This window comes from Aricia agestis, chromosome 15, assembly GCF_905147365.1.
Source record: "Aricia agestis chromosome 15, ilAriAges1.1, whole genome shotgun sequence".
Lineage (NCBI taxonomy): Eukaryota > Metazoa > Arthropoda > Insecta > Lepidoptera > Lycaenidae > Aricia > Aricia agestis.
Genome location: NC_056420.1, coordinates 8,501,469 through 8,523,415, shown reverse-complemented (window position 1 = coordinate 8,523,415; position 21,947 = coordinate 8,501,469). Strand labels below are relative to the sequence as shown.

The following is a 21,947-nucleotide window of genomic DNA, read 5'->3' as shown; positions in this document are numbered from 1 at the left end:
TACGCTACGGCGTGGGTTCCTGACCTAGAGGTGGACGAGGTAGGAATCATCAAGCGACTGACCTCGCAGAATGGAGGTATGGGAATCCGGCTTTGGAAAGTGGTCAGCAGGAAAGCCGATGGAAAGGGTCAAACTTTTACCTTTTCCTTCGACGAATCTGCGGTCAAGCTACTTTCCGAGCGGGATTTTCAGCTCTACTTCGGCTTTAACCGGGTTCAGCTTCGCTTGAAGGGACCAAAACCGGCACTCCTGTCAAACCCTGTCTGACGAAGTGACGGCAACACCTCTGCTGGGCTCAACTTCCCAGCCCCACACCTCACATACAGGACGGCGGCCAGTACCTCTTATCAAGCCTATAGGCTATAGAGGCACGGCGCCGCCCCAAGCTGGCAGCAGCGGCACATCATCTGCCACTGTTACTGCTCAGCCCAACACTCTACACGTGCAAGCACAAAACTTGCACGTGCACACCAGCAGGGGAGGCGGACGCCCGGCTGCTCAGACCAATCCCAGACCTCAAGTTCCCTTGAAAGTGGCAACTGTGAGTAGGGGTAGGCCTGGACAGTCCCGTGGTGGACGCGAACGCGGACGTGGTGGCTCTGGGGGCGCCTGCGCTGTGAGGAAGCCAGCACAGCTGCCCTCATTAGCGCAGGAGCACTCAAGTCGCAAAGTGGCGCGAAACCCCCTGCTCCGACTACCTAACCTGCACCACACAGACTAAACACACACACACACACATCCATCCACATAGACTCACTTTAACACTCTACAGCTACATTTCACAGTAACACTACACAAAAAAAAATGATTAAAGTAATACAAGTCAACTTACGACACGCGAAGGCTGCCACTGATGTACTCTGTCAGAAGTTCAACCGGGAGGCGCTCGATGTTGCTTTAATCCAAGAACCGTGGGTCTACGGGAACACGGTGATGGGCCTTGGACTGGCAGGTAACGTACTTTATTTTCAGCATGGCCAGAGGCCCAGATCCTGCATCCTCTTCAGCAAGAGGATGAAATTTTTGTGTGTCTCTTCTTGTGTACAGATGACACTGTAGATGAAGGCCAAAAAGGTGGCTCTCAGGGCCAGGACGGCGGGTGGGACGAATTGGGTCTCCACCCCATTTCGACAGCTGGAACAGTCTCTCAGTGAATCACCTATCACGGCCATGCCATCAGATGCCGTGATCAAGGTGTATAGCTTTTCGAAGCAGTACCAGGTTTTTATACCTTCCAGGTTTTTATACCGGAGGACTGGGAAAGAAAAAACCCAATCAATGTCCGCCCTAGCGACATAGTTTGGTTCACGGATGGATCAAGGAAAGACAACCGTGCGGGAGCCGGAATCTACGGAGGCAGGCCACCAAAAGGCAAATACGCCTGTTTGCGGGAGTTTGCGACCGTGTTTCAGGCTGAAGTCTTCGCTATCCTCGTTTGTTCACTAGAAAGCCTGGAGATGGCCCTAGTTAATAAAAACGTTTTTATCTTCTCCGATAGTCAAGCTGCACTTAAAGCACTGACTGCCGCAGAAGTCTAGTCCAAATTAGTTCTGGAATGCAGTGAGACGTTAAACATGCTAGGAAGGAACAACAACATCCGCCTAGTATGGGTCCCGGGCCACAGCAACGTCCCCGGCAATGAAACCGCTGACGTACTGGCTAGGCTTGGGGCCGAGAGTCTCATATATGGTCCAGAACCAGTCTGTGGTATAACTCCCAGTACCACAAAGCAAGTGCTCAAGGAATGGGGTCACAGACTATGCAGGAAGCAATGGGCTGAGACCCCTGGCCTTGAACACTCCAAGGCACTAATTCCTGACTTCATCAAGAAACAATCAGAATTAGTGCTCACCTTGGGTAGGAACCAATTAAGAATCCTTACCAGAAGCCTAACTGGGCACTGCAAGCTCAACAAACACCTAAACAGAATGGGTATTTGTAGCATAACGACTTGCAGATTCTGTGAGGAGGAGGATGAAACACCTATTCACCTTCTCGACTGCCCTGCTCTACTACAGAGCAGGAACAGGCACCTTGGTCGCCACGAATACTCGTCCACAGAGGAAATTCGTGGCACCAACCCCAACCATATCGTTCAATTTATGAGCAGTATTGGGTTGGGGATGATACTCTAATGCGAAGGAGTCACAATAGATCCTCATGGGTCGCAGTGACGTCAGGGCTACAGTGACCTGCCTTCTTTAAAAAAAAACGCCTTATTCAATTCTTCTAATAGCTCTTTCGCTCCTACGAAATTTGTGCCATTATCTGAATAAAGACAAGAAACGGGACCGCGACGAGCTATGAAGCGTTTAAAGGCAGCTAAATAAGTATCTGAAGTTAAATCTGACACCAGTTCGATATATGAATTGCCTTAGTGACAAGGCATACGAAGAGGCAGACATAAGCCTTTTGAGCATGCTGTCCACGACGTCGAGCTAGAGTGATACGAAGAGGACCAGCATAATCGACTCCAGTATGGACGAAAGCTTTGGCTTCTTGAACCCGAAATGATGGTAAGTCAGCCATTTTCGGTGTGGGATGTTTTGGATTAACTCTAAAACAAAAGTTACATCGCCGCACCTTAGCTCAGACAACAGTCCTGGCATCCAATATCCAATAGCGCTGTCGCAAGATGGAAATCAACAGCCCTGGCCTAGCATGACAATTCAAGATATGGTAGTGTCTGATGATCAGATCGACAACATGATCATGTTTCGGTAGAAGGACAGGATGTCTGGCCTCAAAAGGTAAATCAGAGTGTGAAAGACGCCCTCCTACTCGAACAATCATCAAAGAAAGCCGAAAGATGCAGAAATTTTTTTGCAGGCAACTTATTATCTTTCAGAAGCGCAATATCTTCAGCAAAATAAGTCATCTGTACTGCACGAATTACAGCTGTTTCCGCAGTCAGAAGATTGCGGATTTTATCCACAGCTGAAATTCTCTTAACAAATCTTAAAACAGAAACTACAGCAGACAATAGTTTATCCCATGTGGATAAACGTTGTGCTAGTTCATGTAAGACATGCGGCTTTCCTTGAGAAATAATGGCAGCAAGAACATTTATCTTATGTTCCGGCAAGTTTTCACAATTTGCAGGAGCGAAGACCTTGATAGGCCACTCTGAAGTAGGGTTACACATCCAAGACGGACCACTCCACCAAATAGGATGGTAAATAATCTGAGAAGGTAATAAACCGCGAGACAGACAGTCACTAGGGTTATCTGCTCCGGCTATATGAAAGAAATATTGTGATGCTAAATTCTCTTGACATTGTGACACTCGATTACTCACAAACACTGACCAGCGATGCGGAGAAGAATTAATCCAGGATAACGCAATCGTTGAATCGGAAAATGCATAAATATCAGAGATGTGAACCCGATCGAGGTACGTGTCACGAACAGACTTAACCAGCTTGGACATCAACAGCGCAGCACATAGTTCCAGTCTGGCAAGAGTCGTTACCTTAGTAGGTGAGACCTTGGATTTAGCACATAAGAGTCTCACTGAAATATCGTCTCCCTCTGTGATGCGTAAATATACCACACAACCATAGCCATGCATACTGGCATTACAAAAGGCCACAATTCTGACAATAGAATCCTTGGAGACACCTACATATCTTGAAATCTTAGCACATGAAAGCAGAGGCAATTCCTGTGTTAGAACCACAAACCGTCTTATGATATCTTCAGGAGGGGTATCATCCCACCCAACATTACTCAGGCATAACTACTTAATCAGAAGTTTGGCATAAAGAATCACCGGAGCAACTAGCCCCAAAACATCAAATAAGCGGGCAACGACAGATAATATATTACGTTTGGTGCATCGGTCACCAACCGGAGAGGTAGTAAAATAGAAAAAATCCTTTACTGGTTCCCATGCAAGTCCTAAAACTTTAAAAACAGTCTGTCCACCATCAGAGAACTCCACCGAGCTGCGATGAGAGTCCGGATGACTATCCAATAAAGTTAATAAATTACTTTTCCACTTAACTAAATCAAAGTTTCCTGCTTTGAACAACAATATTAATTCTTGCGCCAAAGCAGTTGCAGAACCTACATCTGGAACTGAATGAACTAAGTCGTCCATATATAACCTAGACTGCGCAACCTCAGCAGTGTCTGAATAATAATCCGAGGCCTGTTGACGCACATTGCGCATAGCCAGAAAAGGACTCGATTTCAAGCCAAATGGAACACAATTAAACTGAAAAGTGCGAATAGATTCTTTTTCATCAAAACGAAATAAAATCCGCAAATATTTACGATGATGTTCAGGAACTCCAATCCGTAAGTACATTTGCTTGATATCAGCTGTAATAGCTATGGGAAAAAGTCGAAAATGTAATAATAATAAAAACAAGTCTGCCTGCAGGTTAGGTCCAATATGTAGAATATCATTTAATGATAATCCGCTATGTGTCTTAGCACTTGCATCCAGTACAATGCGAGGCAAAGGTTTGTCCGGGCGAACAACAGCATGATGTGGAACATAATATCCACCATCAACAATGTCAGAATCTAGAACTTCAGAAAGAAAACCATTGTCTATGTATTCTTCAATCACCTTCCTATAATTCTCCCGTAGAGTATGTACTTGCTTGAATTTCCTCTCTAGGGCCAGCAGTCTACGATGAGCCATAGAGCGGGAATTTCCTAACTCCTCTGGACACCTACAGAAGGGCAAAGCAACCGAATATCTACCAGTCTCCAAGTCTCGAGTAACCGAGGATGTATAAAGATTCTCACACTCCGTGTCCTCCGGACTGAGAAATTGTCTAGGAGAGATTTCTTCTAATTCCCAGAACCTTTGTACCAAGTCATTGAGACCTAAAGCTGTAAAAGAGCTATGAGATGGAATTACTCCAGTATTAACAGTACTAGGGAGCAGGGACTGAATAACCGGAAAATATAGGTAGAGAAATTTAGCGGTATGACGTCATACCTTTAAATTACGGTAACCTTTAAATAACGGTACTGATATATATCGGTATTACAAAATTACGGTATCGTTATTTTTTTAGATATCTAAATCTGTAAAATAAAGGTTTTCTTTCCACCCGGCTACGCCTCCTGCCGAAATATTACGTCAGGGCTCGCAATAATAATAATTACTGTAATATTCATCCCGTCCATTTACAGTTCAACACACACCACGTGGCACGCGCACATACGCGTACCTTACTCAAATTTCTTGAGTTGCATTTATACTTTCTTAACCCATTTAGACCCAAATGAAACTGAGCCATGGAAACCAATAAAATTATTAGGAAAACACAAAAAAACTTAATTTTTTTAAATGATGCCGTCCTCAAATGGGGCCAATGGGATCATACGGTGTGAAAATTTTCGATACATATTTTATGAATGTACCGTGTTTTCACACATTTCTCAAATTGCCTTTGACCTTTTTCATGACGTGATGCTAGCCCATCAGAACAACGCGATTGTTGCGACAGTTTTTGGGGAAATTGACCCTTCATGCTGCAGGTTTGGCAGTACAGATATGTATTGCTGGTTGCAGGTTTCTACCGCTTGTATGTCTGAAGTAATGGCGAGACCAAATGCCGCCGAAATTGGAGCTGATTCAATTCTTGTTTATATTACTTTGATGATGCAGCCGCCATGCGTTTGCCACTGCTACATCCAGCATGTGCGTAAATAGTACCTACCAGTTACCACCAAATTTTGTTTCGTATAACAGTGTGAGAAAATCGATTGACCAGTTGACTTGACCCCACGCGTATCCTTGTTATAGCTTTGATAAAAATGTAGTCAAACTCGTCGTTTTCTTTTTTTCATATCCTTGACGGATACGAGAGGACACTTTTCTGTACTGCCTTGGCCAACAGTATCAGTTGCACAATAGCCAGCTACCCCTTAGAATAGTGCAAAACTGGTAAAGAGACACATGGTTGCGAAGGAAATACGAATAAATATATCTTTCCACTGTCATCTTCTATCATAGCAACTTCCTGAAGTCCATAGTATTTATCATAGCTATTGAATACCCTTCAGTTCATTGATTATACGACATTGATCGGTGGACAAAAATTGGAATAATTTACATCCAATGTGCCCATTGGCCCTTTGTATAAAACTACTCCTAATCTTATAAAGACTAAAACTTTTCACACTAATATATATATTTTTATAGGTTATAGTGTAATGACCTATTTCAAGTAAAAAAATATAAATGCCTAAAAGAAAAACTTAAAAATAAAAAATACTAACTTGGCGTCATTTCGGATGTTAGAAACAGCTTCAGGAAAATCTTTATAAAACACTGTGAACTATTTTAATATGATTTGTTCCTTTAGGAATAATAAAATACACTTTTAGCAAATTGAAACTTACAATATAAATAAGTATAAACTTGAAAGACAAAAAATTTAAGTAATTTTAAAAGTGTCCTCGTTTGGGCACGGCGGGTCTATATGGGTTAAAGGTTACAGTCAAGCAGGACGTTAATTTTAAAACAATACCTAATAATATAGTGTTGCCACTCCATTCAAGTGCAGGAAGAGTTTGAAATGAATATTAATTGTACCCTCGATTGTACAATATTTTGATATGATAGTTGCGAATTGGCAATGCCGCACCGGTGCGTAGGTACGTCGTCACCTAGCATTATTTCGGTACCGAAATAATTTCGGTTGGGGTAGCAATAAAATAAAGAGATATATCGGTACCGTATTATTATATTTCATTATTTTGCGGTACCGCATGGTGAAGTTCAACCGTTTTGACTCAACCTTTAAATCAAAGCAATACCGTAATTTTATACCGGTATATACCCTTTATAACGGTACCGCTTTCAGTCCCTGCTAGGGAGATCAGTGTTCACCCATAAGTACCTAGCCGAAAGCAGTCATAACTGCAGGAGATGCTTGAGAGCCAGAATCAATCCTACTCCCTAAATAAACATTTGGAAATAGCTGAGCTCCCAACAAAAGATCAATATTGCCAGGGATATTCCATGACAGATCAGCTAAAGGTATGTTATTTAAGTAAGACATATCACACTTCTCTATAAAATGAGAAGGCAATTGGCCGGTGATACAATCCACCACCAAAGCTTGTATAACATATATATATATATATACAAGAATTGCTCGCTTAAAGATATAAGAATTTAACTCATCAATATTGCTCTCGAACTTAGACTTAATTTCGTCTATCGTTTCCGATTCTATCATGAATTGTTCATTAGATCGCGACTCAAACGACGATATATTCGACGATAACTTATACAACCCATTTACCCTTTCGAAATAAATTTCTTTCTTAGAATTTAAGATTGTAAACTTTTGTTCAAATGACAAATCACTATCGTGCGCCATTTTGTGCACGTGTGCACACCGGTGCAACAAGGTACTTATAAGTTATTCATTCGAGTAATAATTCGAGTAATTTACGAAAATAAGTTAATAAGCTCGTTTACCACAGCAAGGCAACTGGCTATCCGGCTCGAAGGACCAATGGAAAGGCAATAGCGTGTAAATAGCTAAATTGCCTGCGGGATAATTCAAAGTTCTCAAAAAAAAAAAACACTCCGGAATCCGTATCATGCCCGACTAACCTGTTCCATAGTCAGCAGGGGTGCTCCTCAGGCAGTAGCAGCAAGCCCGTTGGATTTTGTGGGGGCAGGATGCTTTGTCTTCTCTAGCGCGTGGTCCGCTCCGGAGCGTAGCTGAAGTACTCTTGAATTTTGATACACTTTGGTCGGCCGACCACACAAAAAAGTTCACAGCGTTTATATTGAAAACCAAAAGGGAGAAAAACTTGAAATTCCAGCTGGAATATTAGCCTTTTCAAGGAAAAATTTATCAGAACTAAAATTTCTCGTATGCCAAGCCCGGTACGCGGCAAAAAAAGGGATTCGCCGCAAACACTTGTCATCTGTCAAGTGTCAAAGACATGTCTTCTTCGTCTTTTTCCGACAGTGGTGAATTGCCATATTATGTTAAAGGTTCATCCAACGGTTGATGAACAGAAAATCCCAAACTGAGCTTACATCCCAACAGTGGAAATCAAACACAACACAAATCCAGAGTGTCATTTGAGAACTTATTATTTAATTATTAAGGAAATTAAGGAAATATATTATATTATAATAAAATTAAGTGCACAACCACATACACTTTCGCATTTATAATATTGTATTAGTATGGATAATGGATATGGATTGGAATTATTATTACATTATTGTTTATTAATATTCTCAGGTTATCACCTCGTACGCCAGTCCTCTGCGATGATCCGCTAGGCGCGCTGCAGCCCGAGGCGCCGCCCGCCCCGCCGCCCGTGGAGCCGCCCGTGGAGCTGCCCCCGCCGCCCAAACACGAGCTCAGCGTCAGCCCGAAGCTGTTCCACCGACGCAGCAGTTCGTTCGACGAGCCGGCCGAGGAGCAGCAAGGGTAAACAGCTTCCTTTGTCGTTATTCATCCGAAGCACGTAACAATCCGAACATTGATTTATCGTTTTGTCTCTTTCACTCTCGCGATATTTCGATTTCATCCAATACGATAAGGATGTTATTAATGTTTTGGCACACATGATAGTGACAAGTAGTCATTGGTTAAAATGTGAATTTCTGTGTATACAGTATACCAGACTTTAGAATAAAGAAGAGCTTTAGTTAGCGAATACCTTTGCAATGGTTCACACGTAAAAAATCTTGAAAAGAGTTTCCCCATACAAAAGTGAAAAAAATATTTGGTCTTTCAGCGCTGCTACTTTCACAGTGAACTCTCTACAAGAAACACGTACACACCCTAAAGTATTATCACTTGTTTTTGTTACACCCTGTCTAAAACATCCACACATTTATTTTTAATTTGCACGTAGCAGTAGCCACTCTATTCACTTTCCTTAGTTCCTAAATGTTGGGTGCATACTTGCTTTTAACAACTTTAACTGTTTATAAGTTAAAACTTAAAAGTGATTTAAAAGTAAAAATTTATTGTGAAACCTATTTGTTAAAAAGCAAGTAAATAAAGCTTTATCTTGATTTTAATCTTTTGGACGCCAGTATTTCGTTTATATGAAATCGCCTACTTAGTGACAATAAATACTTACAAAGTTAAAGTGAAATTAGGTTAAGTTACTCAAAGTTTTGTTAACCCATCAATCCCCAAGCGGCAGCCGGCTGCCGCATTACAATTGAAAATCTAATGTGTCTGCGTTACCCACGATGGAGGTGTTAATATAAAAGTTGGCAGCGATTTGCACAAAACCTTAGGGTGTTAAAAATCCTAGTGGCCTAAAGTTTTTTGCCTATGATACTGCAAAGAAAAATAAACTTATCTATGGCGTTCAAAAGACGAGCACCGTAACCGTGTTCCCGCTAACCGCTAGCGCGCCACACACATAGAGCGGGGTAAGCTCGATAGTTTCCTCTGCGCAGGAAACTGCACAGGAGCGAGACGGCGCCGGGCGGGGTATCCGCGAGTCTCGTCAGCCTGGGCAACTCGTTGAAGAACAGCTTTGGGTGAGTAGTACAATGTACAACCTTTTTTTGCAGCACTGGATTTATGTATAGGCAGTACTTATGTATAGGCAGTACAGGTGCCGCCCATAGGCCATGACTTATACTGCCATAGCGTCCTAGAATAGCGGCAGAGTTCGTTCATAGGGGCGGCAAATTTAAAGTACCCTATACACATAACAAATATAAATCCGGCCCTGCTTATTTGTAAGTCGGTTAAAAGGAGAATGGACTATTGAAATTAGCTGGGTTACACCAAGGCCTCTACCGATTATTTATTGCTAATTATTTGTTGAAATGCCCTCTCATTCATAAATTAGATAGAGGGAGAAATTATTAACATTTAATTTCTTAGTTTAATGGAGACTGGCAAAAGTGGGCTGTCATAGTCTGTTCACAACGAAATTATTATTAGAGTATTAGAGTATCGTCGGTTTTAACAAAATAATATCTGTAAAGATTAGGTATAGGGATAAATACATTATTTTATGCATGTCTTTTTTACTTCGTAGCTTTATTGTCACTGTTACATTTTAGTTTTTTTTAAATATTAATTTAGTATAACGCATGATTTCGTAGTAGAGGAATGCTCATGTGTATGTCTTTTTAAATCATTGTCAAGATAATTCATACTTATGTATTTGATACAAAATATAAGAGATCACAATTATTATCATCCTTTCCTATGTCTTGTCTTTGTCAGTTACATTGGAAAATACGCTTAGACAACTGACAGGGACAAAACATTGTAAAGTGTATCCATTGTGATAAGCTCTGGTTTCCTGCAAAAGCGGCGCAGTCATGCAGCGGCCGCAATACAGCGGTGAATGACGTCACTCGAACGTTGTCCATGTAAGCAATATGGCACAGTTTCCTAGAGAACGGTAATTGACACCGTTCTGTAGGAAATCGCGCCATGTATACCGCCCACATAGTGACGTCATTCACCGCTGCATCACGACCGACACACGACGGCACCGCTCTTGGAGAAAACCAGAGCTTTTCAATTTTTAGTAAGGTAGATCTATAAAAGTACCGTACTAAAGATCTTTCGTACAATACGATGATAGAATCAGATTTTCTTCTCATTTTGGCTGATGTCTTGACTCTGATTTGCGCACTGTTGTTTGTTATTCATCATTTGGTCACACATTGCTAGTGCTAGTTTTTTATTTTCTTAGACGCTATTCACCCGCCAGACTGTCGTTGCGTAAAGAGAACATGAAAATTGGCAAGGCAATGATCGAAAATTATTTCAGGTAACTATCTAGGTTATTTACACCATTTTAAGCTACATTTTTCAGTTAATATTACGTAGTTTATGTGTTTTGTTAATTGTTATGCTATAACTGTTAATTTGCAAGTTTCATTAATTAATCGCCTGGGAAAAACATCATTGATGCATGTCAATACTAAACTTGTAACATCTTACAGTCTAAAAAAATAATCAAGTGAAGTTTTTGATATTATTGGGAAATCAATTATAACGTAATGTAACTTACATTTTACGAAGCTATGTGGGATTGAATATTATGATACATTATAATATTATGTCAATGTATGTTTTAATAACGTAGCCTGATATAAATAAATAAATGTTAATTTCACCTACCTGTATATTGTACCTATTCTTAACATCTTGTATCCATTCGAGGAATAATCCCGTGATATCAACTTAAAACTTTACTTAAAAAAGTTAAACGGTTAACTTTAACACGCGTTATACGAATATAATGTAACTGTAATATTTTTTAATTTAGTCCAACGAGTATAGCCGGAAAGAAGTCGAATGAGCTACTACAGAGTGGGCTCAGCAGTCTAAAGTCAGCTGCGACGAGCATGGCCAAAAAGTTTGACGAAATGAAGGAGGTTATATCTGCCAATTCCACGCCTGTAAAAGGTGCCATTGGGAACGCGACCAGCGCACTCACTAGTTTCATCACGGAAGAAGACTCTACTGACGGCTCGTCGGAAGTTAATCCTGATGGTAAGTTAAATTTTTATTCATAAAGGTGCTAGCTATCTTTACTTATACCGTAATAAATACTAAAAGTAGTTTTTAAGTAATATTTGAAAAGCTTGAATTAAAGGTAAAGTTTGACTACGATTTTGGAGCCTGGACAGTTGTCATTTTTCAAGAGTTATCTCACAGTTTCTGTATAATACCTATTAGTTTATCCTCAGTATGTAAAAAAATATTTTTCCTTTAAATGCTTTCTAATTCATGTGCCCTATTTTATTTAACTTAATTTTCATTTCATCGAGATCCCAAGTCGCATCAGTAGAACGTATATCATGATTCATGATGATAGTATCCTACATAAACAATATCAATTGTTCCAGAATGGTCAGTGGGTATGGGTTTCCGTCGGTCGTCGTCGGACGCGGAGCTGGCGTGCTCGCTGGAGCGCGGCGGCTCGCTCGCCACGCTGCTCACGCACCTACCCGACAACCTCTACCCGATACTGAATGTAAGTTTAAAGTTCATTATTAGCTGTTGTCGTATGTGTCGTATATGTACCAACGTGGGAGAGCCATGCTTCGGTACGAAAGGGCCGGCTCGACCGGAGAAATACCACGTTCTCACAGAAAACCGGTGTTTCGCCGAATGAATGAGTTTACCGGAGGCCCAATTCCTTTCCCTACCCTCCCCTATTTCCTTCCCTTCCCTTCCCTACCCTCCCCTATTTCCTTCCCTTCCTTTCCCTACCCTCCCCTATTACCCTATTCCCTCTTAAAAGGCCTGCAACTCACCTGCAGCTCTTCTGATGCTGCGAGTGTCCATGGGCGACGGAAGTTGCTTTCCATCAAGTTGACCCGTTTGCTCGTTTGCCCCCTTATTTCTTAAAAAATATATATGTATATGTGTAATTTTGCATCTCTCTCTATCACCCTCTTGCGGTTTGAGTCGTCAATGTACACTCTGAGAACTAGACATAACTTACGCTGCCCTTAAAGGCGCCTAATATAAGTATTTACTGTCCAACATATCAAATGGAAATCCGTTACGTTGCTTTTTACTTTTTCGCGGTTCGAGATCGCATATTGATTTAAGCGGAATAAAATGACGCGTTGTACGACAAAACATAGTCGTAGAAATTGTATGTGATACGAGGTATAATTAAGGAAGCAATATTACACGAAAGTTTTGGTGTTGACTGTTGACTTACTCTGCTGCTGTGTTGTTCTGTGAAATAATTGCTCCCTTATTTTGACTTAGTACTTACTGTAAAAACGTCATTTACTGTGTCAATCTAAAAAGCAAACATTATTTCTCTTGATGCCATAGGCTATAAGGTAGCACCTTTAATAACTCTTACTCCACAGGACACACGGACAGAGAAGGGCTGCGTGGAGGTTCAGATGACGTCGTGCTCGCAGTGCCACCAGTGCGCCGCGCTGCTGTACGACGAGGACATCATGGCGGGCTGGGCGGCCGACGACAACAACCTCAACACGCGCTGTACCGCCTGCGGCCGACACACCGTGCCGCTGCTCACCGCCCAGGTACCGCCCCCACACGCCCACTAGACAACATAGACACAAAGCAAAGTATATCCGACCCTGACATACTCTTCTCCATGAAGTTAGTTCAGTGACAAGACCAGAAGCCCTTTACCTCTGCTGTGTGCTGCTTGGCGGTTGTCAAATGCTTAAGGACTAGTTTCATAACCATAGTAAAATACTACGGATTTAACAGTCCATAAGCGTTATGACGTTCAAGTAATGTCATCATGACTTGATCGTATTTTTTTTATTTAATAATTTTATTATATGTTTATTGCAGATAATGCGCGAAGGACAAACACAGACTGAAACAGTCAGTGTGCCCTACCTTAATCCCTTGGTGCTGAGAAAAGAATTCGAATCTATATTAGGTAAGATCTTCATGTCTTCAAAACACACTTTACGCAATTTTGGAGGAATTTTTTAAGTGAAAACTTTCTTTTCGACATTAAACTTTAAAATACCTTTTACGCAAAATTTCTTTTACAGGAAGGGAAGGCGACTCGTGTTTGATCGAGCGAGAGTTTGTGGAGTCCCATCCGATCGTCTACTGGAACCTAGTTTGGTTCCTTGAGCGCGCTAACATCGACAACCATCTGCCGGATCTACTTTGTCCGAACTTCTCCGCACGATACCAAAGTTCGGATGCCCTGCCCGATGTTGATAAGTCAACAGGTAGGTTTCAAGTCACTATAAGTGAATTTTTTAAATTTAATTGGAAAATTCATTAGTAAGGATACACATATTTTAGAGATTTAGGTTGATGCGATAAGAAATTATATGGAAATATATTGTCCAACTCCCTCTTACCGCCCAATACTATACTAGTGACACAGGCCGATATACGTTTTTCTTTCTGTAAATTGAATTGTTTATAAAATGTCTTTATTTTTTAATATTTACATAAACTTTTTCAGATTGCTTTTATCGAGTTGATTTAAAGTTTATCAAGTTAGTTTAAGATGAGACGAAAAAATATGTTAGTCAACAAGCCTTTTGTGTCGTGCCGATATTCGTAACCATAGTTATTTACACTCCCTTTTAAATGTCAGACTGGGACCGCACCTGATTGTAAGTGATAATGATGATTTACCCGCAGGTTGCCGCGTCACGTGCTTGTGGGAGGGGCGTGGCGGGGGCGGGGCGGAGGCCTCGGAGGCGGCTCTATACCGCTGCTGGCGGGCGCGCTCCGAGGAACGCTCGCGTCGCCTGCGCGCGTTACTGCTGACAGACCACGACGCGAGGTCCAGCCACTCGTGAGTATTCGGCTCTATCTCTATTCAGTGCTCGAATCTATAATAGCGAAGCGTATAACCTAACTTCTTGTGGTCAGCGGTCTTTGTCTATCATGTGACGCTTTAATTTATGATGTAAGAGTCTGGCATCTGCAAAGTGTCTAAACGAAAAAAAATATTCACCCATATACTATATCGGCAGCGATCCAGTACTATTAAGAGTTATCCGTTATGCAACTTTATCGTAAACAACAGCAGACTCCATGTCACAGCCGCAATATCACTCGAGTGTTGTGCAATTATCGTAAAAAAAACACTAAATTTTTAGTTTTATTAAATTTAAAATGAGATAATATTTGTACAGACTTTTAGACTCAACGAGTAATCAACGCAGTTGGAAAAGATTTTTACTTTTACATTTCGCAGGGTGATGCTGGCGGTTCTGGACGGTTTGGTGAGCAACGACCTCACGGACGCGATCCGCAAGTTAGCGGCGTGGCGGGAGTCAACGTGCGGCAACAAGAGACATTATTCCTACTATAGGTAATTTTTAACACGCTTTCGTAACGAAATCTTTGAGCACGATTTTTACCTACTTCCAGTATATTATTTTTTTAATGAGCCCTTAACAACCAAAAAGACACACAATAACAATATTCCTGTTTTCGTCTCCTTAAGTACTATCAAGCGGAAATATTTTTGGCTTATTTGTAAATACATATCTACAAATAAATCAATGTAAGTACGTTAAAGTAGTAAAATCACAATATAATATGTGGTTTTTTTCAGTGGTTATAAGTTTATGAAGAAACTTACTCAGAACTTAAAACCCTTCAATTGCGCAACTTTGACTGTCAATATTGCCCGTTGCAGACGATGCACAGTAGCTTGCGCGAGTACTTGCGCAGGTACTTGCGCCAGCGTTCAAACGTAAAAAGATCACGCGAAGTAGCTTTGTATAGTGCCAGTGCATAGTAGGCAACCATGGACAAGCGTATGGTTTTGAATAAACTTTTTAAGTGCCTAATTCAAGAGCTAAATGGAGTGATAGCAGAGGAACTGGTGTTTAGTCTGAATTCCATTTATTCATTTTTAATTCACAAACTTAAAACATTAAGACTCAATAAAACAACCAACTCCCCAACAATCTAGTGGTAGGTTTCTACATCTTTACCAAAACAACAAACAGACTGAACTGGCGCTAGTACTGGCGCTAGTACTGGTCAACGCATGTCCAAACGATGACCAGTGAAGTAGCGCGGGGGTGAGGTAGACGGAGCGGGGGCAAATGAGTCGCACTTGCGCGAGGACCAAAGCGAGTGCTACTAAGCAACTTGCACTCGCACTTTCACTAAGCAAAATGCGTTCACACGATGAAAATATATGCTTAGTATTAGTACTTGCGCAAGCTACTGCGCATCGTCTGCAACGGGCTTATGTCTCTTTAACTCGCGCAAGTAACATAAGACATTCCGAGTGCTCTGTCACACTGGCATTGGTAATTCGCTATGAACCATAAAGTTAATATACCTAGCGGAATAGAGAAACAAAGGCCTGAGCAAGAGAGATGTCACTATCAGTAACACTGCGTGGTAAAAAGAGACGTGTGATACATGACAGCAGCACTCTTTTTTGGACGTCCAGTCGGCACGTGCCGCACGTTGACAATTTAATCTCATAGAAATCATGTTCAATCATGCTTGTGTAAGTGTATACGTACACATATTTTTACACACAGATGAAACCAATTTCGGTTACGTTTGACAGCTCGAGATTGTTGCTCTATTCCGCTAGGTATATTAACTTTATGCTATGGAGTCATTTTAAAAAAAGAGGATGAAGTGCTTTGCCACATTACAATAAGTCTCAATAATTTTACCGTAAAAATCCCCAGGGACATAGTATTCTTCGCGATGGAGGCGCTCGGCGAACAGAAGATCGACCTGATAGCCCTGCAGCGCGAGTACCGGCGCGCGCTCGAGGCGCTCGGCCCCGACACGCGCCCTCACGACCTGCCGCCCTCCGCCGCGGCGCTCTGCTGCCGGCATTACTTCAAGCGCCTGCGTCTGTTACCGCCGGGTAATTTAGCCATGTAGTATAAGCCAGTTGTTTGACTACTATCTAGTCGGGTGATTGCAGCCAGCCAGGCTGACGGCTACAGTGATGATAAACTTGTTTTACGCCTTTAGTCCACCGACGCAGTTCGCTGCGAAACAGTGGCGAGACAAATGCGAAACAGGAATAGAGCGAGATGCAATATAGCGCATTGTCGTGTGGCAGATGAGACAGTAAATCGGTTCGCCGTTGTTTCGCAGCGAACTGCGTCGGTGGACTACAGGCGTTAAATGTAACATTTATCTTTCTGGCTATGTTAACATTTAAATAAGAATAATATTTTTTTATTTTTATTTCAGAACAGTAATGGCGAGACATTGACGAAGCTGAAAAAAATCAGTAGGCATCTAGTTTCCCCCAACGCTTAGCAGCAATATTTAGGTATCAAGCACCGCTTATTTTGAGCTTAATTTGTAAGGGATATATTTTAAATGCTCGAATCATTGGCAACGTTACAAAGTTGGACCACCGCGTGAAATTCATGTCAACAAATAATTTTAAAATACTATAAAAGCTTTGTTCCGCTTGAGAAAGTGTATAAACTATAATGTTTGCCAAATAAACCACTTTGTATATGAATGACAGACAGAATAGCTTATCTTCATTATAATGGTTATAATAATTATTATGAAATTATTTACTTACGAAGTAAATTAAATTGTAATTTTTTGAGTCGGTCTTGTTTGTTATGAAAACTTTTAAAATTAGATTTAGAAAAATGTGAAAAATGGGCAGCAATATAAAATTAGCGTAAACTTGTAAAAAATTGATGTGAATTGTGATACTTGAAATTAAATATTAAAGCAATCACAACATTATTTTGTGTGGTGTATTTTGCATTGCTTTTTAGCTTATTATCTATATGATGAGTAATCGTGGTTTGTGACAGTTCAAAATTGAAAAACACGAAAATAATGACCGTCCAATCAAACAACTTAAATCTAACATTATATTTTGATGACCACACGATTTTGGTAACTAGGGTACTTTGTAAATGTGCACCCTAGTAAAAGGTATTTCATATCTACTTAAAAACGTTATTTCCAATTTTGCCAATAATTTTTTAAAAAATAATGAACATAGGATGATGTCTGTTATTTTGAAAAGACATAGATGATGCTTTTAAAATAATAATTTATTAAGTGACAATACAATTGACTGTGGCAATTTATTATAAATTGATGAAAATTAACTTGAACATAGATAAGGTATTCATTATTCAAAATTATTGCTATCACCTTACACTTAAGTCACATGTTATTGATATAAATATCTATATAGTGTAATGGTTCCTGTTCACGTTGAGCCATAATGGATAATTACTATGATTCCGATTGCGAAGTTGATGATGATGACAATGATGTACATGCACATTGGACAATCGACGTCGATGATGTGCAATCATACGACTAACATGACTCTTTACAGTTTACACTACCGCAATAACTTGTATAAAGGTACAGTTACCCCTGCTCAAAAATAGCAAGCCTATCATCATGTTTAAAACAAGGATACTGTTTGAACTCGATACATTTGCTTTTATTAAGCATGCTTATTATAAGCGAAAAACTGATCGATACTACTAGCATGGTAGCATTCTCAATAAGCCAACCTGCCACACGTACCAAGCCCCCGCCACCCGCGCCGCATGTAGCATGCTCAAAAATCGCACGCCTCTCGATTTTTTAGTATGCTCGAAATAAGCATGCTTATTTTGAGCAATACTCGGATACACGTGCTCGTAAGCAGCAACTGCTCGGTTAAAGCATGCTTTCGTGCTTGAAATAAGTATGTGTAACTGTACCTTAAGTCTATCATGGGTCAACATGAAGAGGTTGTCTAAGAGAAACGTACCAATATCTTCGAATGTTTAATAGCTTATAAGTACTCGGTGCTAGCGCGAGTTATTCGAGACGATAATACAATTGTATAAAGAACCCTAATATTCGCTTTTACGTAGTTTAGGAAGGTCATAATGTGATATATTGGTTTACGTAAATTCATTGAAAGTTAATGTTTAACTTCATTTGACTTTATAAGCCCTAAATAAAACTTGAAGTTCCAAACGAATTGTAATTTATAACCCCATTATATATTTTATTGTAAAAGGCCTAATACCTGAAATGACTAATATGAATAAATACTCGTAACGTAACTTAAAACTATTTATATCTAACAGATACATTTCACTTAAGGCCTGTTTCACCACTTCCTGATAAGTGCCGAATAGGCTATCCACCACTTAAAACTTGACAGATGAAGTATGGATAATCTGTCAAAAAAGCTGTGAATAGCCTATTCGCCACTTTATCAGAAAGTGGTGAAACAGGCCCTTATTCTTTTAATATAATAAATGTAAGTCACACTCTTCTGGTGAAACCCCTTGGACATGTAGTCAAAGAACAGTTATTATTATTATAGTGTACATAACAGATAACTTCAAACTTAATTATTTATTTGTAAAATTTTGTTAGATTATTTAAATGCATGAAGTTAGCAACGAGTGCAATTTTACAAGGGAGAATGAATTTTATGGTTTGACATTGTAGGGTAATGGAATTATGTTTATTTTATTTTCAAATGAAGTTATAATGCCATATGTTATGTTCCATAGTAAAGTATATTTTCATATTATAGTTCCCAATATATTTTAATGCTAAAATTATAAAGGACAAGTGTAAGTCAATGTAATCATTTTTGTGATTTGGTTTAGATTTTATGTACAAGACATTTTTAATTCTAGGTGAGATGCATATAACTTTTATATAAAAAGAATAAGGCTTCAACTATATTGTTTTATTTGAAAACTTCCCTACTTATTTACAATGCCTAAAATTTGTAAATAAAAAGATTTGTTGTTTCAATTTGTCTTTACCCTATATCAAAGTGGAAATAAAATATTCTAAGATTTACTCTTTTGCTCTATTGTTACTATCTGTTAAGCCTATAACTCTGTACAAAAACCTGCCATCATCATCATAGAAGCAGTCGTTCACTTTGTATGTCGCACCTTTTTTGTATGCCTTCTTAGGTATTCTTATTCGTTCTGCGTAAGTTACATTGTAAACCTGATCTTCCGGCTCTTTAATTTCGGCCAGTTGTCTCTCATGTTTAGTTTCCTTGATTAAATCTAATTCTGTAGAAACCTTTGCAACATTATCTTCCTTTCTGTGCACAGAATCTACAATTAATTTGTCATTTAGATTCACACTGTGACCTTCTTTAATACGCTTTCGTATATCTGTAGCTAATTCCTCAAGTGTGATGTTGTTATAATTCTTTTCTTCTTTACTATTTGTTTCATTTATTTGAATATTTTTCTTTGTTTTTGTTTCATTAGAGGCAGAATTACTAGTTTCTTTTTCAGCGCATCTTCTTATGATTTCTTCAAATTCTCCTATTTTTTCATCTTTTGGTGTAACATCAATATTGATTGAGCTCGGATTGAGGGGAGGAATCGTTCTATTGGAGAATTTCAAGAAGTGTTGCCTCAGATCTTCAGGTATTTCTAAAGTGCCTTCCTTTAGTTGTTTCCAGTTTCTCATAGCAGAGGCGTCATGTCTTTCAATCCTTTGCAGTGAAGATGGTTTCCATGGAAATTTCAATAATCTCTGAAAATTAATTATTTCATAAATATAACTTCAAAGCTTATGGAAGTTTAAAAAGAAGCTTTTTAAGATTTTATAAATTGTACAGTAAAATCAAAATAAAATTAAACTTATACCTTAACAACTTGCTCTGTAACTGGAAAACTTTCTGCTATTTTTTGGGGTGTCCACTCATCAGGTTCTGTTGTAGCCAAGTGTCTTATTTGCTCTTTCTCACTCCATGTTAACAAGTTTGGCATATTTTCCTTGAAATATTTGTCTTTGACAATGCGATTCCGCAGTTCATGTTTGCCAATAAGAGTTTCATTAATGTGTTCATTGAATGCAGCTCCAACCTGTGAATATAATTAATAGTATTTTTAAGAGTTGCTTATAGCATACATACATAGCTACTTAGAATTGTATCAGCATTTTCTGTAAAGATTAAAATAAAGTAATGGATTAACTAACCCCTACAAAATGTCTGTTTCAAAACGAATCACAATATCGTGGACCTAAGAAATATCAAAATAATATTATTCATAGCACTTGGTGACATTGTTTTTGTTTGATGTTTTTCATATATTTTTATGTTGTACTTACGTTAAAGAAATCACTTTCAGATTCTTCGATGTACTCTTCAACATCCTCATTATCTAGCGGGATTTTTTCTTTTTTAAATGCCTGTAACCTATTTCTTATTCCAGGATCACCTAACCTCTTTCCCCTGCTTCTAACATTCCTCACTATTAGTTTATTAGAAACGATAAAAAGTTGACGGAGTTTTATGGAAAACATTTTATATTAAACTTTATGAATAAAATTATGATTTCGTAAGTAATAATAAAGTTTTATTAGAAAATAAAAAATAATTTGGTACTTCTAAAAGCAAAATGTCATTTTCACATTGACATTGACATTTAACAGAGAGCTTTTTTTTTTGTTTGTTAATTCGTCCCGGTCGTGACAGGCAAAGGGAGCGTTGCCCATACAGCCATTTCTATGTTTTCTCTATTTAATGAATGATAGTGAAGGCCGAAGCCAATTCTTTTATATTAACCATCTGAAATAGAGTTTTCATCAGGCCGAAGCCAATTCTCATGTTTTGATAGTATTGTTTTGTTTAATTAATACTGTCCCTTCTTCAATTTGACATATTGTCGTCATTGGTCATTGTCTTCATTGTCTTGACGTGGTCTTGACTCTTGACAGATGCCTAAAAAGGCTAAAAAGTCTGCTAATAAACAGTTCAAAGTTATGTACATTAAATAATATTTTATTACTAAAACTAAGAAAAACGAGATGAAAAGCAAATATAAAAGAGAATTATTTACAATATATATAAATAATATGAATAATAAGTTTTTTCATCAGGCCGAAGCCATTTCTCATGTTTTGATAGTAGGTATTGTTTTGTTTAATTAATACTGTCCCTTCTTCAATTTGACATATTGTCGTCATTGGTCATTGTCTTCATTGTCTTGACGTGGTCTTGACTCTTGACAGATGCCTAAAAAGGCTAAAAAGTCTGCTAATAAACAGTTCAAAGTTATGTACATTAAATAATATTTTATTACTAAAACTAAGAAAAACGAGATGAAAAGCAAATATAAAAGAGAATTATTTACAACCACAAAGTACTTATATATAATTAGGAAATTTACAACACATAACCGTTACAGAGAACTATCTCTGTGTTACTAAGTATATACAATCTCAAGGTATATAGGTAATGACTGGTGAGTACCTATTTAATTATATATCACCAATGGTAGAAAGGACGTACTCATATATTGGCTTATAACAATCGGGTGTTTTCAGAAGCTGCTGAAGGGAGTAAAGAAAATGTGATCCAAGGTTTGTTCAGAATGATTACAGTAATTATAAACGGGTGAAGACAATATATTCAATCTATGAAGATGAGCATTAAATCGACAGTGACCAAGTCTAAGACGGCAAATAGTAGAATAAAATTTCCTGTCATGAAATGAAACACCTTTA

At 39.1% G+C, this 21,947-nt stretch overlaps 2 protein-coding genes across 5 annotated transcripts in view; one reads left to right on the top strand and one right to left on the bottom strand.

The window, feature by feature from the left end:
- The window catches only part of LOC121734145 (DENN domain-containing protein Crag), a 49,471-nt gene extending 32,505 nt beyond the window's left edge, over positions 1–16,966 (top strand). For 2 of the 4 annotated variants that reach the window (XM_042124577.1, XM_042124576.1), the window contains 12 exons: positions 8,241–8,432; positions 9,422–9,505; positions 10,684–10,761; positions 11,263–11,489; positions 11,846–11,973; positions 12,830–13,009; positions 13,290–13,380; positions 13,499–13,684; positions 14,109–14,265; positions 14,671–14,787; positions 16,139–16,323; positions 16,659–16,966. In XM_042124577.1, the coding sequence (XP_041980511.1) occupies positions 8,241–8,432; positions 9,422–9,505; positions 10,684–10,761; positions 11,263–11,489; positions 11,846–11,973; positions 12,830–13,009; positions 13,290–13,380; positions 13,499–13,684; positions 14,109–14,265; positions 14,671–14,787; positions 16,139–16,323; positions 16,659–16,666 (1,633 nt within the window). In that variant the 3' untranslated portion in view covers positions 16,667–16,966. The remainder of the gene's footprint in view (positions 1–8,240; positions 8,433–9,421; positions 9,506–10,683; positions 10,762–11,262; positions 11,490–11,845; positions 11,974–12,829; positions 13,010–13,289; positions 13,381–13,498; positions 13,685–14,108; positions 14,266–14,670; positions 14,788–16,138; positions 16,324–16,658) is intronic. The other 2 variants (XM_042124578.1, XM_042124580.1) reach the window with 2 other exon arrangements.
- Positions 16,967–19,001: 2,035 nt separating this feature from the next.
- On the bottom strand, positions 19,002–20,783 carry LOC121734308 (neugrin). Its single transcript, XM_042124837.1, has 3 exons — positions 20,550–20,783; positions 20,084–20,302; positions 19,002–19,970 (listed from the first exon to the last, which is right to left on the bottom strand). Exons 1-3 carry the CDS (start codon positions 20,742–20,744, stop codon positions 19,269–19,271), a joined length of 1,116 nt encoding a protein of 371 aa, XP_041980771.1. The 5' UTR covers positions 20,745–20,783; the 3' UTR covers positions 19,002–19,268.
- Between the last annotated feature and the right edge of the window lie 1,164 nt (positions 20,784–21,947).

Excerpts from the sequence above, each read along its gene's own strand:
- LOC121734308 (XM_042124837.1), bottom strand. The coding sequence starts at position 20,744 with ATGTTTTCCATAAAACTCCGTCAACTTTTTATCGTTTCTAATAAACTA. Across the intron at positions 20,303-20,549 it reads CTGAAAGTGATTTCTTTAAC|GTTGGAGCTGCATTCAATGA; the intron begins GTAAGTACAACA and ends TTATATTCACAG. Across the intron at positions 19,971-20,083 it reads TTACAGAGCAAGTTGTTAAG|AGATTATTGAAATTTCCATG; the intron begins GTATAAGTTTAA and ends ATTAATTTTCAG.